Here is an 18,610-nt window from a genome sequence, read left to right as displayed (position 1 = left end):
GGTCAGGGAGCTCTGCCAGGGTGCATGAGCCTCGGGCAGCTGGGTGCCTGGTGGAGAGGCAGTGTCTCCATCTGGGCCCCAGGCTGCCCTGGAGAAGCCCCGGGAGGCCCATTGAGCACCTGCCGACTCCTTGCTCTTTCTCTCCCAGCGTGGCTGGTCCAGAGGACGCAGACCCTGTCCCGAGGGCCAGGCTCCGAGGGCCCCAGCTCCTTCCACTACTTGATGAAGTTCTTAATCGTCCACCTCTGTCCCGTGCAGCCGCGGAGGATGAGGTCGATGCCAGCCAGGCCTCGGTTCTCCACCTCCAGGCAGCGCCCTGTGCCCTTGTTCATGACGGCGCCATTCTGGGCGCACGTTGGGGTGAGAGGGAGAAGAGACAGACAGACAGAGAGGTGGAGACGGAAAGACAGAGACAGAGACGGGAACAGAGAGACAGGAACAAAGAGACAGAGAGAGACAGAGACAAGGATGGAGAGACAGAGAGATAGACAGAGACAGACAGAGAAAGATATAGAGAATGAGAAACAGAGAGATAGAGACAGATATAAAGAGACAGGGAGAGACAGAGATACAGAGACAGGGAGAGGGGGAGGGAGGGACACGGAGAAGGAGGGGGAGAGAGAGAGAGAGAGAGAGAGAGAGAGAGACTTAACCACCACAGTGCCCGGCACATGGCCCCTCTTGGGGAACAATCCCACCAAAATTCTGTGCACAGGGGGGAGGGATCGTTGGGCCTTTGGACCTTCTCTGGAAACCCTAAAGTCAGAAAATAAATAAGCTTCACCAAGTCTGAGTGGCTGAACCAGGTGAAAGCACTGGTAGGGGACGGTGTCAGGATGCGGGACTGCCCTGGATAGTCTCAATCTGACTTTCTCCATCCCTCTGGCATTTAGAAGATTCCAGAGAAGTCACCCTGAACTCCCTCTCGAGATGTATCAGAGCCCAGCCTAGCGCTGCTGCAGGGATCCTGTCTCACAGGGAAAGGCCCCAGTGATTCCACCTGAACCTGTGCAGCAGTCCATGTGCCTAGCCTTAAGCCGGGAGACCTTGGGTTGCACTTTGCTGGCTGCCCTTCCCGGGGGCGCTCGCGGCATCCTCATGTGCTCTGGGCTGCCAGGCCTGTCTGTGGAGCACTTACCTGGATGAAGTTCCAGCGCTTGTATAGGCTGCTCTTGACCTTGTCGCAGTCCAGGAGCTGGGGCAGACGACTCTTGGAGTTGTCCACCAGGCAGCGGGTGTCAGGGAGGAGCGTGGTGGTCCCCAGGGCTCCCAGGTGCAGGAAGCCCTCCTTGGTGTAGCGGGCCAGCTGGGGAGAGAGCAGAGCGGCAGGGCCACGGGAGGTAGAGGTGAGACCACGAGGGACACATGGGTCACCCAGGACTTTGTCCATGCTGCAGTCCCGGCCACCTTCACAGGCCTGTCACACACACACCCAACTCACAGGGGCACCCCGTCCAGGAAGCCCACAGCTTGCTAAGCCTGGATACAGATTCCCTGGGCCACTCCCTGATTTCCTTCTAAGCGTGTCCTCGGTCAACGTTTCAGGAGTCTGGCCTTCTGTTCAACAACGCAGGGAGCAGGAATAAGTGAAAATGCGGGACATCCGATTTCTAAAGCTTGGCTCTGCTTCCAGCTGGCTGGGCCACCTTGAACAAGTCAACTAACCTCTCTGAGCGTCCATTTCCTCCTCATTTGTAAACTGGGATTAATTAAATCTACCCTGCTGCAAAAGGGCTCAAAGAGTCAGTTCACCGAAGAAGCAACAGGCATATGAAAAAGCATTCAACCTCCTAGGTATTAAAATAAATCAAAACAATGAGACACCACGTTTTAAAAAAAAGAGATTATTTGTGTTTTGTCAAGGTGAGCCTAACATGGGCTGGAGAGAGGGTAAATTACTACAACCTTTCAAAAAGGAATTGCAAAATATAAGCAGTGTGCTTTTAAAATGTTTCTTTCCTTTGACCCAATAAATCTACTTTAAAAAATCTTGGCGCAGTGGTTGGGAGTCCGCCTGCCAATGCAGGGGACGCGGGTTCGTGCCCTGGTCCGGGAAGATCCCACATGCCGCGGAGCGGCTGGGCCCGTGAGCCATGGCCGCTGAGCCTGCACATCCGGAGCCTGTGCTCCGCAACGGGAGAGGCCACAACAGTGAGAGGCTCGCGCACCGCAGAAAAAAAAAAAAAAAAAAAAAAAAAAAATCTTGGGAATTCCCTGGTGGTCCTGTGGTTAGGACTCCACACTTTCACTGCCAAGGGTGCAGGTTCAGTCCCTGGTGGAGGAACTAAGATCCCTTCGTAAGCCATGAGGTGCGGCCAAAGAAAAGAAAAATGAAAAAAAAAAAATCTATCCCAAGAAAATAATTACAACTGTGAACAACAGTTTATGTAGAGGGGTGGGGAGGAGGAGGAATTGGATGAGGGCAGCTAAAAGGTACACACTTCCACTTATAAATAAGTACTAGGGATGTAATGTACAGCATGGTAAATATAATTAACACTGGTGTATGTTATATAAGAAAGTTAAAGACAGTAAATCCTAAGAGTTCTCATCACAAGAAAAAGAATTTCTTTCTGTTTAACTTTGTATCCAGGAGAGATGGATAAACTTACTGTGATTATCATTTCATGACGTATGGAAGTCAAATCATTACGCTGTACACCTTAAACTTATAGAGTGCCGCGTGTCAATTATATCAATATAACTGGAAGAAAAAAGTTTATGTACAGGGTATTTATTGCAATGTTATTTCTAATGATGAAAAGGCAGAAACACCCTAAATGTGCAACCCCGTCCTGGTACTTGCTCCGTGTACTGCAACAAATGCTAGGTAGCATTGGGTAGATTCCCAAAACGGCCACATCTTTCTATGCGCCCTGGGCAATATGACTTGGCTGTAATTTCTATTAGGAAGTGGAGTCTGTTTCCTCATCCTTGAATACTGGTTGGCTTTGTGACTTGCTTTGGCCCACAGAATGTAGCAGAAAGGGGGATGCGACCGTTGCTGCCTATATCCACCCTCCTGGAACCCTACTGCCACCGTGGCAGTAAGGCCAGGATGGCCTCCTAAAGGATGATAGCCACGTGGTCCAAACAACCAGCCAGTCAACCACGAGACAAGCGGATGAGGTCATCGTAGATCAGGCGGCCCTCAGCCGAGCTGCTGGCTGATGGGAGATGCGTGAATGAGTCCAACCCAAATCATCTGAGCCTGGTCCAGATCACAGAACCATCCAGATGACCCATAGACTTGTAAACAATAATAAATAAATAAATAAATACATATTGTTTTATGCCACTAAGTTTTGGGGTCGTTGTTACGCAGCAAAAGCTATCTGATACACAGATGACATTGCCTGACACTCCTTCTCACAACTAGTTGTGAGTCCATACTAGTTTGGCGCCTTGGCCTCTCCTGACTGCCCATGTTGTTTAAAGCCCTGTATTCCAACTTTTGAACAAATACGTTCACCTGTCTTTCACACTCCTTTGGGGCAGGGATCGTGTCCAATTTATTTCATTCTTCCTAGAATACAATCACAGACCAAGGGCTCCGAACATGTTTGTGAACGAGCACATTACAAATGTGATCAACATCATCATTTACAAAATGCAGCCACAGCTATTCCTTTAAACTCCACAAACATGTTTTGAAGAGTCCTCTCTGTGCCCAGGCTGGGGACAGGCACTGAGAATACAAGGATGGGGCTGTATTCCCACTGAGATGATTCCAGGGCAGGTTGGCGAGAGGCAAGCATAATCTCTTCACGTTGATTCTCATGATCCTATGAGGCGGCTGGGGCAGGAGTGATGATCATTATTAACATACAACGATGCCTAATCCATTACAAAATAATATTACCAGCCAGCACCTATTGGAGGCATACTCTGCCCCATTTCTAAGCATGGTACAGAGAATAAATGATGTAATGTCTACAATAACCTGTGAGGTAGGTGCTATTAACCTTCCCATTTCAAAGAAGAGGAAACAGGCATGAAGACATCTGGTCACCTGGCCGGGTCCTGGCTTTGATCCTTGGGTCCCCAGAGATTCGATGGTTCGAAGCCTTGGCCCAGCAGCTGAGCAGCAGAGGGACCTCGTCTCAGATATCCTGGGTTCCTGAAAGCCTGGGCATTTCTTGCCAGGAATGGAGCAGAAAAGTAGCTCCGCCCCGGGACACAAGTGCCGCATCAGGGGATAAGATGCTCCGCAGGGGCTCTCTCTTCTGGTGAAAGCTGTCAGAAACCCTCTGTTCTGATCCCCAAAGGGAGCCTGCCTGATCCCCTCAGGAACAAGTGACAGGAGTTTATTAAATGCCCTTGAGAGAGAGATGTGGTTAACATGTGTTTTAAACCCAAATTAGTTCCAAATCAGAATAACTGTTAGAGGCAAAATGGTAAAAAAAAAAAAAAATCAGAAGCCCTGCCCCATCCCTCCTTCAACAATGTCTCTCTGAATGTGTTTAAATTCATCAAATGCAAAGTGATGAATGACAGCAAGCTGCCTTTATGTTCAGGGGAAAGATATACACAGCTGCTTATTGAAATTATGAATCAATCTATTACCCAGCAGGCACGTGAGCAGTGCTAAAGAACATTAATTAACTGAGCGTACCTGTGACCCAGATGTTTAAAGAGCGAAGCTAAGTGGCACTGGGAGTTAGAAGCTCTCCCTTCTGAAGTCTTTTAGGACATGAACACAGTAAGACCCAGACTTCCGGGACCTGCAAAAGGCCACATATCCAGCCCCAGGTGAGGAGGGCCCTGCGGGATTTCTTTTCTGGGGGAAGGTGGTTTCTCACACCAGGAACCCGTACAAGGAGGCCACATGCATGGGCTCTGCTGGCCTGGCCAAGGGGCCAGGGTCAGGGGAAAGGTGGTGAGTGCTGAGACCTGACATCTACCAGGTCCCCCAGTTTCCCCAGTCCTGGATTGAGAGCCCATCTAGTCCAGCCCCACCACACCCCACTCCCTAGTACTCCTTCTGTAAGGACCTCCACTTCCCATCCTCTGCATGTCCAACTTGCTTTCCTGCCTCCAGGGCTTTGCTTCAGCTGTTTCCCTGCCTGGAAATGTTAGTTACTGGGCTCCTTCTAGAACTTTCTGGCTTCAACTCTCCTAGAGCTCAACGCAATTCTCTCCATTCCACAACGTCTCCTTTCATTCTTCCATCCCCCAGTTACCTCCTCTCCAGTCTTTGGGACGACATGGATCCATATTCTCTGGTGCCTCCCTTCAAGGCATGGAAGAGTCCCATCTCCTCTGGACCATGCTGTGTGCCCATTCACCAGGGGATGGACGTTTGGACTGTTTCCACTTTGGGGTTATTATAAATTATGCTGTTATGAACAGTCCTGTATAAGTTTTTATGTGAACGTCAATTCTCTTGTTTATACGGTTGACCCTTGAACAACACAGGTTTGAACAAGGCAGGTCCACTTACACATGGATTGTTTTCAAGAAATATGTACTACGTGATTCTCCGTTGGTTCAATCTGCAGATTCAGAAGCACAGATAAGAAGGGCCAATTTCTCATCTATTTCCTCCTAACATCCCAGCTAAGACTCTTCTGGGAACTGAACTGCTGCACTAGGCTTGTAAACTGGTCCCCCTTTCAGCCCTTCACAATTTCCATGTGGCCTTCCCAATGTTGCAAATTCAGATTCTATCATTCCCTGCCTCAACCTTCAATGGCTCCCAATGCCCACGGATTTATGAATAAACTTGTAACCATGATCTTCTACTATAGGTCCCCAACTCACCTTTTGTTTGAACTCTTTGATTCTCGGCAGAGAATGACAGATGACTTGCAGTTTCTTAAAAAGAGCCAACAGACTTTCCTGAATAAATTAGAGCCCCCCCCTCCCCCTCCCCCATCTCGCTTCGTTCCACAAAGCCACCCCACCATGTGCTCTATTTCAGCTTACATAGTTGTGTCATATTAACATGTGTTTCCCGGTTACAGATTTTTGTCATTGTCGTTTTAGTATCGCAGCATCCTATCCATCGTTATATATAGCACAAGGACCAAGAAAAGTATCTCGCAAAGAGCAAAAAGCTCCATAAACGTCTTTTGAATTGAATGGGATTATTCCAGATTTGGCTGCTGGGCCCCTGAGAAATAAATGTCATTATCCACAACCCGAATGCATTAGGAAAAAACCCTCTGAGCTCAAATACAGTTAATTCTCATTTAGGAGGAAAAGGAATTTTCTATTAGAAATGATCTAAGGGGCATGTAAAACTATTAACCCACATTTACCAGCCTTGAGGGAAAACTCAAATATGCACGTTATAGCCAAGTAAACAAAAACCAGCCAGATAATTGTGGAATAACTCTGGAACACAGCAAAATCTATCAGACTGTCAATAAAAACATGGCTTGCAATGGCTTTCATATTAAGGGTCTTTCTTATCGCTTTAAAATCAGGCCTAGTGAGGGTAGAAAACCATTGCTAAATGAAAAATGCAGTTTATCCAGCTTCTAGCCAGGAGACAGAGAGATGGGTTCTGTTGATTCAAAACTGCTTTGGGGTGAATTTATTTGTTTGTTTCATGGCTGAAGCCACAAGAGTGGTTTCTGGTGACTACGTGTACATGTGTACATTTTAAAAAACAAATAGACTTTCTCCATCACTGTCCAGGGCATGCCAGAACTCCAACTGAATACAGAAAAAAAATATTTCCAACTATATCTCAGAGTGGATGCATAGTGGCTGCCTGGGAGCCGGGGTGGAGCAAAGGAGCAGAAGGAATCTCTCGGGTGCGGGGGGTGGGCAGGAATGGAAATGTTCTGTAGTTTGATTGAGCAGGGAGTTCCACAGGTGTGTACCCCCGCCAGAACTCCTCAAATTGTACACTTTAAACACATGCAGTTTATCGTACCCACCTTATACTTCAATAAAGTTGATTTAAAAATCTATCTGGGAGCCTGGAAGGCATGCTATGGAACCAGATACAGTTCCTGCAGAGAGAGCCAGCTCCTGGGGGGTGGAATGGTCCCCAGGACCTCTCTCCTCAATCTTCTCCCATCCACCATTATGACCCACCATGCTGGATCCAAGCACGGTATTTCCAGAAAATGCACTTGCTACTTGGAATGAATGGGGAGACATATTTGTGCTATAAAACCTTAGGTTGATTTTCCTGCAGACGGGTCCAGGAGTGGATGGATTGGGGCAGTGTCCCTGGAGGTACGGGAATGGCAGGGTCTGGACCACACAGCTTTGTGGCGAGAGCTGGGGGCCTCTGGGAGAGGAGTCCTGAGGGTGGGGAAGCACCAGGACGAGGGTCGGAAGAGGCAAGTGGGACAGGGGATGGGTGAGCAGTGTAGTCCTGTCCTACTTCCCAAGGACCAGGAGCAAATTCCTAAGCATGCCTGCCAACCTCACCCTCAATGCTAAATGGGCCAGAGGAGCAAAGACTCTGCTTTTCGATGAGACAGACGCTATTTTTCAGTAAGCAGATGCGTGTCTTTCTTGTCTCTATCTGTGAACTAGGAAGGTAGGATTATATCCTGGTACGGTATGGAAATGCTGGTAAACATTTTTTTCCCTTTTCAGCTGATCTTAGTTAAATCTGTCTCACCTTCTCATTCTGCCAATTCAAACAGCAGCCTGGCTTTGTGCCGTGTCATCAAAGGAGAGAGCGTATCATATGCTTAAGGACTCAGACTCTGGAGCCTGTTTAAGAAATCCAAGCTCTGCCACTAACTAATTTTAGGACCCTGGGCCAGTTACTTTGTCTTCTGGAAGTCTGTTTCCTCATCTTCAGAATGGGGCTAATTTTAGGATTTATCTCATGGGGTAGTTATGGAACCAAACAAATTAGTGAGAAGAGGATGCCGTGTATAGTAAACCCTATGTGTTTGTTACCCTTCTTTCCCCAGACCTCACACACCAGTGGAGAACTGGGGCCTTGTTCCTGCTTCACTACAGGTTCCTCTTCCTCCCTCTCGGCTCCCGTGTGGGCTCCCGGGGCCAGCATCTCCCAGCCCTAGTTCCTTCCCGACACTCAGCCACTCCAGGCTTCCCACTGTCTCCAGAACCATTTGCCCAGGGGAGGCTGCCCCAACGGCTTCGGCAATACTGCTGGGCAGCCCAGGACCCTCAGGCAGCTACCCAGTCCATCAAGCTCCCTTGGGCTGGGTGTGTGCGTTTCTTGGGTTGGACGCCTGACCCCCCATCCCCTACTGCTCTGCTCCTGTCCTTCCCCTCCCCTCCCCCACTTCCCTTCCCTGGTTGGGTCCAGATCCTACATGCCCTTGCCTGGAATGGGCCAGATTCCTGAAAGGGTTGGGCCTTGAATTGGACTCTTGATACTCAGCATCCCCAAAGCCACTGTGTGATCCACGGATGCCTGCCCTGGGGCGTTAGCGCCCATGGCCTCTCTCTTGGACCCTGCCCCTCCTGCAGTGCCTCTGCAGTGGGGGAAGAAGAGCTCAGCCTGTTTTCTGCTCCTGGCATGTTCCCTGATGAATCCAGGCAAACCATCAGCTAGAAGCCAGCCTAGATCAGCCTGGACCACCCGAAAATCCAGAGCCTTAACAGAGGAGTTAGACGTGGGCCTGGTTATGACGTCCACACGTGAGAGCGGGTGTGAAGATGCTCTGATATGGAACCAGCCCCAGAGATTTAGGATGAGGTTTCCATCATCACTGAACACCCATCATACTCCGGGCCTTGTTCTGGGGGTGTTCATTCGTTCATTGGCAGGATGTTATTTAACCCATGACAATGACCCTACAAAAGTCAGGGCACGCCCCCTTTTTTTTTTTCCAATGCAGACACTACATTTTTTCCGTCGATTCTAGAAGCCCAAACTCCCACTGGCATGGTGGTTCCTTTCATGCTGCCCATCTCCACCCTCCCAGCTGAGCCCACCAGCGTATCCTGGTGCTTGTTCCAGCCTGAAGCCACCCTGGGCTCACCCCAGGGCCACCACACAGGCTTGGCCAAAGCATCTGGCGCCTTCCCCCTGCCCCAGGAGTTAACCGGCCATTTGTGTGTCCTTCATTCAACATTAAACATTTGTACGTTGCCCACCACGTGCCACGGCCTCTTCACGTTCCACGGAGAGAACACGTCCCCGGACCTCCCTGGAAGGATGCCCTTCCCTGGAATTTGGGGGCTTCAACATTGTAAGCTATGCTAGGTGAGCTAGAAATTGTAGGTCTTGGAGGGTAAACCTGGGCTGGTGGATCAGTTGATTTCCATGTCTCTGTTGAGGTGAATTCATAAATTCCTCTTAGGAAAAAAAAAAAAAGCCTACATTTCTGCTCCAATATCCCATAATTCGATGCAGGGGAAATTATAGTTTTACTCAAATTCAGATGATAGACATCTACTTTCTGAGCATTAATTCTCACTGTTCTCTAGATCTTCCACTAATGTTTTAGAAACATAGCTAGTTTCTTTTTGTTTAGTCTTTTATTCCCCTTATTCTGCTTTGAAACACGCTTCCAAGTGCCAGCCCCTCGTAGCCATTTCATCTGTCTTCTCACCTTCCCTCAAAGCCGAGCTTCCGGAAAGTTCTCTGCATCATGTCTCCACCTCCCTTTCTCCCCAGCTCCCAATCCAGTCTGGCTTCCTCTTACCCACGGTTTTTTTTGTTACTGCATTGAACATGCAGTGCAGTCTGGCTACTGGCCCTCTGGGCAGCCGTGTTTGGCTCTGCTCTTCCTTGGTTGGTGTGACACCCACCTTTCTGGTGTCCAGTGCTCTGGCCCCATCACCCACTAAACGTGGAGCCACACTAGGGTCTATCCTAGGACCCCTGGCCCGTTGTCCCCTGGGACGTACCTGGAGCCCCATCGGCCTCTGCCCTCAGCACTGAGCTGGAATGTTCAGCTACCTGGGGAGGACACCACGCTGGGATTCCCAAAGCCCCACCCCCAAACTCACATGGCCCACAACAGAACTCAGCGGTCCACCGTGTGGGTGGAATTCCAGCAAAGTGTCTCATACTTGGCACTCTGGACAACCCTAGCTCCTGAGCCAGGCAGATGGTACAATGAGGACAGTCTAGAACCTTCAGCCACCCACACTTCGGTCTTCCTTTCGCCTAGTCTGATGGAAACCCAGACTCCAGAGGCCCCGCCATCCTCTACCAATGGCCTAAACTCCACTAGCCCTAAACTCTTTAGCGAGAAATAAAATATTGCCTGCCATATTAGTAAACAAAGGATGTTGCAGTCCTCAGCGATTACAGCCACCTGGACGGTGAGCCCTGAGGGAACTCAGGAAGGAAACAGAGAATACCTGCCGTCTAGCAGTCATCAAACTGCAGCCACCCCAGACGGCGCAGCCTCAGAATGAGAAAACACAGGATACTGGCCCCAGATAGCAGAGGTGCATATCAAAGGAATGGTGTCACTGAGCCCAGACTCTTGCATCTTCCCATACATAGAAAAGGGCTAAGTTCCGTGACTTGAGAAGTCTAGTTTTCTTTTATTTACAGTAACCTTTTCTTCTGACTACCTGGGGTTGTTGTAAAAACTCCTACATATCCTGGGTTCCCCCCCCCCCTCTTTGGAACAGTTTTCTCAGCGTTTATCTGAGAGGCTGTCTCTCGGGCTCGAAGTTCTAAGAATGTCCGCCGAATAAAACGTAACTCTCAACTTTTAGGTTGTGCATTTTGTTTTCAGTCGACATTAGGATCCACCCTTAATTCTGATCGGCCATGTTCTCAGACCCTCTTCATTTCAAACAAGCAGTGTCTTTGAAAATAATCACTCAACAGATACCACTGCTCCAAAGAGAAATCAAAACTCTGAACTGAACGGTCAGGGGACAAGACTGTTCAAACATTTTGTATTTGCTCTTCTGCATCTCATGGTGCTAAGGCCACAAAGACCTTTTTACTAGGTGGTTTCACCTTCCCCCTTGTCCTTCAGAAGCAGCAATGTTGTTTCCTTATTAATGCGGTGATATGAAAACCACCTAAGAAAGCAACATATTTCTTTGAAAAAAAAAAAAAAGGCTGAAAGCAAGCCTCAGAAATGATAATGGTTGTTTGAGGGTGGTAGGATTATAGGTGATTTAAATTTGTCTTTTTCAAATTCACCATAATGCTGTCGCACCTTTAGGGAACAAGAAAAAGATTGGCAGTGACTCGCTTTGAATTTAGTAGCTCTGGGCAAGGTAGGAAGGCTCAGTTGCTAATGGGGCCCCCACCCTAGTGTTCCATCTGATTTCATTATTCCAAGCCTAACAGCAACACAAAACCTGCCTGCATCACTTTTCGTGTCCGGAGGAAGATTAACTCAGCTTCTAAGGAGATGGAAATTTCCTGGCGGTCCAGTGGTTAGGACTCCGTGTTCTCACTGCCGAGGGCCTGGGCTCGATCCCTGGCTGGGGAACTAAGACCCCACAAGCCCCACAAGCCCCTCGGAGTGGCCCAAACAAACAAACAACACCCAATAATTTCCAAGGAAATGTCAAATTTTAACTAAGAATCTTCACTGGAAAACAACTTATGATTGTAACTTCGATTTTCTGGAAAGACTAGCTCATCAACCCATCCTGGCGAGAGAGAAAAAGTACAGGAATTCCTCCTTAGCCTGGAGTCCCCCTTAAGCAAAATCAAATACATGTGTCTGTAGTTCTGTATGCCATTTAGGACATCAAGCATCCCTGTTCCCTGTATGTGGTCTGTGAGATCTACTTTTCAGGGATAAGTAGAAAGTGGGAACCAAGGACTGGAAATAGAAAAGCAAAGCAAAGCAGATGGCAGAGAAAGAGGCTTGGGTCTTCTGCTAAGTCTCGGGAAAGTCTCAGGGAGCAGATAGCAAGTAACCCTGCTCTCCTTCGAGGTCTGCGAAGAGCGTGGGCGTGAGGGATGCCCACACGGGCTAGATGATGGCACAGCCTGGGATGAAGGAGCTAACAGCCCTGAAATAATAAAACCAGAAACATTTTGAATGTTTGGAGAGAAGATGAGTCAGAGGAACAGAAAAAGAGAATCTGCCGCGAAGCATAACGGATTTATAAGTGTCGCACCGGAATGCGGGGCAGGGTTTTTCAAAATATTGCGTGAAAGATGGGAAGCGGAAATATTGCAGCTCAGAACCTCCGAGATGTCACGCTTCAGCACCGGTACTGTCTCTCCTGCTTTCCGTTGTCTCTTTTTTGTGTGTGTAGATTTCCCAAACGTAAACAATACCTGCCCTCGCTCCTCCAACCCTGTTTTCCCACTGTGTCTAAGGTGGCTCTGCTTTGACCTCGTGGTGGTTTCCAGGAATCGAGGGATTACCGGGTTTCCTTCTTACCGAATGTGGGAGGCTTGCTCCCAGAATCACGGGCCTGTTTGCTGGGGCAGAGCCATCTTGCCCTGGGTGCTAACCCCTATGTGCTCTCCGTGGCTCCGTCCCCTGAGCCCACCACTTACATGACTTCACCTGGAAGCCAAGGCTGCTGGATGTCATTAACTTCTGCATTTTCCGAGTGCCCCCCACAGGCTAAGCTCTGTCACTCCGTGGGGCACTAGTGCCTTATTGGCAAAATGCATCATTGTGACAAGGTGTTTGGATGATGGATTGCTTAAACGATGAAGCCATCAAGGAATAAGTCCAAGATGAGATTACATTTAATTATGGGGTAAAAGAATTCTCATCTGTCATTCTGTTGATGAATTAACTGAGGGAGGGAATGTGAGCTTCTCAGAAAAGAGGGGAGAGGAAGACTAAACGTACTGACCGGAGGACAAACAGGGGAGACCTGTGATACCCTCCCAGGAACCCACTGGACAGGAGAGTTCCTTGGAACAAAGCCTGACTTCTCTCAATTCCTCTCCAAGGTGCACACCTCGTCTTAAGAACATCCTTTACAGCTTGTAGCTCTTTCAAAGAGCGCTCCGTGGAGTCCCCAGGGCCACTGCACTGGAATGCTTGCTGGTCATGCTCTGTCCATGGTGGGGCTGCTGGAAGCTGTGGTCAGTCCACAGCTCGGGAGGGAGGAGCCCACACTGGAATCGGTGATGCTGTATGGGTGGTCCCCTTGACCAGTGAAGCTGGTCCTCAGGTTGGATGTGTCGCCCCTACGCATGCTTCAAGTCTTTCTTCCATGCCTTGCTGGGAGCTAGAGAACGTCTGGGGGCTCAAGAATGTGAGACACGTCCCCTCCCACGAATGTACAGCCCAGCATCCAAGACCAGGAGTCACAGGATGGTTTGGAAAGTGGCCTGGCATTACCTGAATCTCAACTTTCAAAGCGGCTGGGGGAGTCACTACTTACCTGATAGGATAAACGTTACCCAAACCAGAAATGGGTTTATTGTCAGCCTTTTGTTCCCTGTCTCAATCCAGCCACGGCACCGGCCCATGAAGCTGCATCACTGGGACCTCGGGCAGCAGCTCGGTCACAGGGACTTGAGAGCACCACGAAATGAAAGAATGATGCCCTGGGCCCAGCCCTGCCTACCTTGTTCTCCCTTCTTGACCTCCGCCCTCAAGGGAAATCAGAATGGGGAAGGTTGACAGGTTGACCAGGTGGGCTGGGAGAGAGAACAGGAAGGGACTGGCAGAGGAGGGCAATCCCACGGCCGATATCCCTGCAGGGAGACCTTAGCTGCTGCACTGAAGGGACCCACAGGGACCTGGGCCCAGGATGGCAAAAGCTGGGAGTGTGTGGGAGAGCCCTGGGCCTCCCAAGACAAGACCTACCTCTCTGAATGGGTTCAAGCCAACACCGAAGGCCGACACTGTGCCCTTGACATCTGTTTCTTTTATGCTTGTGATATAAAATTTATTTTAAAATAATTGTAAGATAAAAAGACAGCCAGTTTAAAGAAGAAGAAATTTAAATAAAACACTGGCTCAGGAAAGAAATGGCTGTTTGTCTAATGCAAACTAGTAACCAGACAAGAGCAAGGCTGGTCACTCGCTCGTGATGGAGCAGGCTCTCTGAGTGGCTGGGAACCGTTTCCATCTTGTTGACAAACACATGTTGCAAGGCAGGAAATTACCCTCCTCAGCGCCTATTTTATCTCTGTTTAATTGCTGTTTGATAATAAATTACAACATAGAGTCCATTAATTAAACTAACCATGTCTGTGGAACACCAATTCCTTCTTCTGGGAGTTGCCTTGTTACGGGAGCTTTGATTCAGTTTGTTTGCCCAACAGCACTTTATGAAGTGGTTTAAAAAGATGCCAAGGCACGTGACTGGTGGGGCAACACTCCTAGCCTAGGGGGAGCGGGTTTGGGCAGGAGGGGGAGGAAACCTTGGTGAGCGTGAGGAAGGGCAGCCTGGCAGCTGGAGAGCAGTACCAAGGATTCACTCTAATTCAGAACATGTGGTGGAAGAGAAAAAAACCAAAATGAAACATTAGGTCTACTTTCAAAAAATCAGCTGCTGGAAAACGACCATGGTCCCCACTTACAGGAATTCATCGCAGAGTTGGGGGGCGGGGGAGCAAAGACCAGCCTGATCTGGTTTGCCATTCCATCATCAACTAAATGGAAGGAGAATTCATTTGGAAAAGTTCTGCATGCAGGTGGAATGGGTGAACGATGAATTCTAGATATTTCCCAACAAAGCCCCCTGTACTGGGTTGTGAAGTAAAGGCTCTGGACAGAAGGGGTTGGAAGGTCAAGTTCTCAGGGAACTGCCCCAGACCGTTTGGAGATGTGGGCATCACAAGGGTGTCAGACCGGGGTTCTGAGCAGTCAGGGTACATGGGGAGGGCAGGGGGCCCTGGGAGGAGGTGGCCGCAGGGCTACGAAAGGCAGATGCAGCAGCCTTCATGTCCTGGCCCTCAGGTTCAGCCCAAAACTTCCTGAGTGGCTTAGAAAACCTTCCCCTGAAACACCCAGGTAAAAAGGCACTGCTTCGAGCCATAGGAGGAAGCCCTCAGGTGTCTGGGAGACATTTATTGGACCATCTTTACTCCTTTTCTCATTCACAGAAGTTGGCTTCATGGGCTGGTTTTTGACTACGCAAATCCCTGCACGTGAGAGTGTCTGCTACCTCACAGTTAATAAGCAATCAGTTCAAATGGGACCTCCTCAGAAGGTCGGACGAGGAAACCTGGGAGTTCAGCGTTCTAAAAGCTACTCCTGGCATTTCCCAAAATGATGCTCACGTACAGCATGGTGGCCCAGAAGTGGGCATCTCCAAGGCTCAGTGTCCAGGCTCCAACTGCCCTCCTGGCCCAGTACCACCACGTCACCATCTCCTCTCCCAGCCATCCCGCCCGAGACTAGTGGGGGTGGATAACTGGCTTGTCATCTGACCTCTCCCAAGACGCAGCCTCTTAAATGGCTGACACAACCATCTCCTTCAGGCCACAACTCCCCACCTCCATTTCCCCGGCCACCAAGACTTTTAGGGTACTTTACTCCTCCAGACCCTGGGAGGGAAGAACTGGAGAGTCAGTAGGGACTGAAGGTCAGGATGGCTCCAGAGCGCCCATCCCTCTCTGAACTCCTCCAGGACTGGCTGTGCCTGATCTCAACATATCATTAGGGCTTCCCTGGTGGCGCAGTGGTTGAGAGTCCGCCTGCCGATGCAGGGGACACGGGTTCGTGCCCCGGTCCGGGAAGATCCCACATGCCGCGGAGCGGCTGGGCCCATGAGCCATGGCCGCTGAGCCTGCACGTCCGGAACCTGTGCTCCGCAACGGGAGAGGCCACAACAGTGAGAGGCCCACGTACCGCAAAAATAAATAATTAAATAAATAAACATATCATTACCACACTGCCCCCCACCGCAGCAGCAGACGAACCTTCAAGGGCTCCCCAGTGCCCTCAGGGTCAAGTCTCAAACTCTCCAGGAAAGCATCCTCGCATCACTGGGAACTTGTTAGAAATGCAATATCTCAGCGCCCCCCACTCCCCGCCGACTCAGAAACTCTGAGGTTGGGGCCCAGGAGCTGGTGCTGTCATAAGCCTTTCAGATGATTCTGCTGACGTGTGAGACCCAGTGCCTTGGAACATGTCTTATGAGGTCTTGGAGAGCCGCCTCTCCATCTCTCTTCTGCCTCATCTCAGCACGGCTTTCCCTCTTGTATTCTACGCCCTGGCCAAACTGGGCCACCTCTGCCTCTTAGCACCCAGCATCCCCGACTATCTCGCTCTTCTCACATCTTCTATGCTGTAGGTTTCCTGGTCTTTCCTCCTCTAGTCTAAACCGCTTGAGAGCAGGGGCTGTATCTTATCAACTGCCAAATACGTCATCACAAGTGTCTGCAGTAGGTGCTCAAGACCCATCTGTTGAGGGAAGGAAGAAATGAATGGATGAAGACACCGGGCTCTTCAGTGCATCTTGCCTTTGATGTTAAAGCTCTGTTTCTCCATGGAAGGAAGCAGGTCTAGGCTTCCTGGTCGTTCTTCTACTCCCTGCGGGCACTTTTAGGCAGTGGTAGGGCTCAGGAAATTTTCTGCAATTAAATGGACTGGATTTGAACTTAAAATGCTTGGGCTGTGCTGGAGAGCCTGCTCCAGCACAACCCGAAAGAACCTGTTCACAGGCACTTGCTCCTCTGTGCCTCAGTTTCCCCATGCTGCCTGCTTGCCTCCTAGAGTGACTGCAAGGAGAAAAGGAGCAAATTCAGCCTGGCGTTACTTGTCCACTTTCAGAGGACACATCACACACTGAAGGGAGCGGAGGGTCTGGATTATGAGAACTACCTGCGGTGATAGGAAAGGAAATACAGCTCTTCTCTTTCCAGATGCTGGCTTAATGGGAAAGCAAAAGTGCTCTGAGCAGAGAGAACCACGAGCCATAAATGCACGCGGGAGTCTGTGTGTATGACTGATGAACGTGAACTTGGCACGTAAGTTGTGTGTCCATAAAACATGAGAGAGATGAAGGGAGCTTACGGGGCATTCTGTCCACTGTCTTCCTTTTATAGATGAACAAACAGAGATTGTGAGTCTGGCTTAGAGCCAACCATCTTGTGCTCCTATGGGATTGAATATGTTTTCCCAGTTTGTAGCTTGCCTTTTATTACTATCGGTTGACATAAAATTGGTTCAAACTTTGATGCATGTCAAGTCTAATGACATTTTTGGATATATTTTCTCCCGGTTCTAGAGGATTTCTGCTAAGCTCTTGGTGCACACACCCATATACGCGCGCACACACACACACACACACACACACACACACACACACACACTGAGGGCTAGCACAAAGCTGTTAAAGGAAACTCATTTACCAGGCTCTATTTTTACTCTGTTGGTTGATTGTTTTGCCCTTTTTGGTTATCTTTGCTATCTCCTGGGAGACCAGAAGACACGTGTGTTCTTTGAAATATTACTGCAAGCACATTTCTCCTTCTCAGTCAGTGCTTGGCACTTGTACCAGCACTTACAGACCAGGCCATGCTTACCACCAAACTGGCGATGGCCTTTCAGAACAGAGATATCAATCAGATTCTCATGAGAGAAGCTGCTAACTCTTTGAAGTTGTAAACAGGCATATTTGGTTATAATTAAACATATGTACACGTGGCATCCATTTGCCCATTAGCAAATGACACAAATTGTATGCAGTCTCCTTTCAGTAGGAAATGTGCCCATTGATCCTCTTAATATCTGTGTTGATGCTACCACTTGTGAATCTTTTCCCTGGTCTCTATAGAGAAACCACCAGAAAGCCTCTCGGTTGCTCAGAACAGGTAACAATTACCAAAATAGAGGACAGAAGTTCCCAGAAGTCCTTCAAATCCCCTGTAGGTCCGGTGAACTTACTCCCTTCCTGATCAGAGACGGGCTCCTACCTGGGGTCCCCAGCCATGGCACGGGTACAGTATTGCTGTGTGGTTCTCCAGCGGCCCCTGGTCCAAGCAGACGTCTTTTGCCTTGCTGTTGCGAAGCTACAGGAAGAGGCAAAACATGACCCGTCAGAGCTCGTCTGGTGGAGCTACTACTCCCCATCCACTGCTCCACTGTGGCCTGGTTCTGAATTCTTGATGCAAAGGCCATGAGACCCACACCCCCGCCCCCAAGTAAGGACAGAAGCTTCAGTCTGTGAGGTGGTCACTTTAGCAACAAAGTCCTCCAGTGGGTGGTGTGGGTACTGGCCCTCTGCCTGTGACCCACACACAAGCACATAGCTCCCCCATCCCCAGCACAGAGGAAGATCTCAGAGAACCTTTGGACATAGGAACATTGACTACACATCGGTTATCCAAGTGGACCCCGGTACCAGCACTGGTTTCCACAACCCTGGGAACCATGGGTCAGCTTTTCAGGTCATTACTGGCATAGAGGCATGAAAAATAGTAATCAAAAGAGAAAAAAAAAAATCTCGCCATCAGGAAAAGCTCAGGCAACATTCATTCATATATTCAAAAAATATTTACTGAATGCATACACTGGACCAGGTACCATTCTAAGTGTTTGGAATGAATCTGCGGAGGAAAAAACTTACCTAAGAACTTACCTGTAAGTTCTTACCTAACTTGGATGTAAGAACTTACCTACTTTGGATCTCCAGGCCCACTGTGATTCTATATTGGTGTCCATCCCACCCACCACCTGAAATCTCAACCAGTGGGAAAATGGCAACATCGTTGGTCTACCCCATACATCTGAGCCCCCTCCAGATTATATTCTCCATGGAAACCAAACTAACCAGGGATAAATCAAGAAGAGAGGCACAGGGC

General features: G+C 49.2%; 1 protein-coding gene across 1 annotated transcript in view; it reads right to left on the bottom strand.

The window, feature by feature from the left end:
• Window positions 1-215: 215 nt before the first annotated feature.
• Window positions 216-18,610, bottom strand: part of GALNT17 (polypeptide N-acetylgalactosaminyltransferase 17) — a 431,611-nt gene continuing 413,216 nt past the window's right edge. Inside the window, exons 9-11 of the mRNA XM_065892271.1 lie at window positions 17,723-17,818; window positions 1,139-1,306; window positions 216-344 (exon numbers count right to left, since the gene is read on the bottom strand). Of these exons, the coding sequence (XP_065748343.1) occupies window positions 216-344; window positions 1,139-1,306; window positions 17,723-17,818 (393 nt within the window). The remainder of the gene's footprint in view (window positions 345-1,138; window positions 1,307-17,722; window positions 17,819-18,610) is intronic.

Source organism: Phocoena phocoena, chromosome 15 (genome assembly GCF_963924675.1).
Source record: "Phocoena phocoena chromosome 15, mPhoPho1.1, whole genome shotgun sequence".
NCBI classification, from domain to species: domain Eukaryota; kingdom Metazoa; phylum Chordata; class Mammalia; order Artiodactyla; family Phocoenidae; genus Phocoena; species Phocoena phocoena.
Note: the sequence above shows the minus strand (reverse complement) of the source record. Positions and strands in the feature narration are given on the sequence as shown.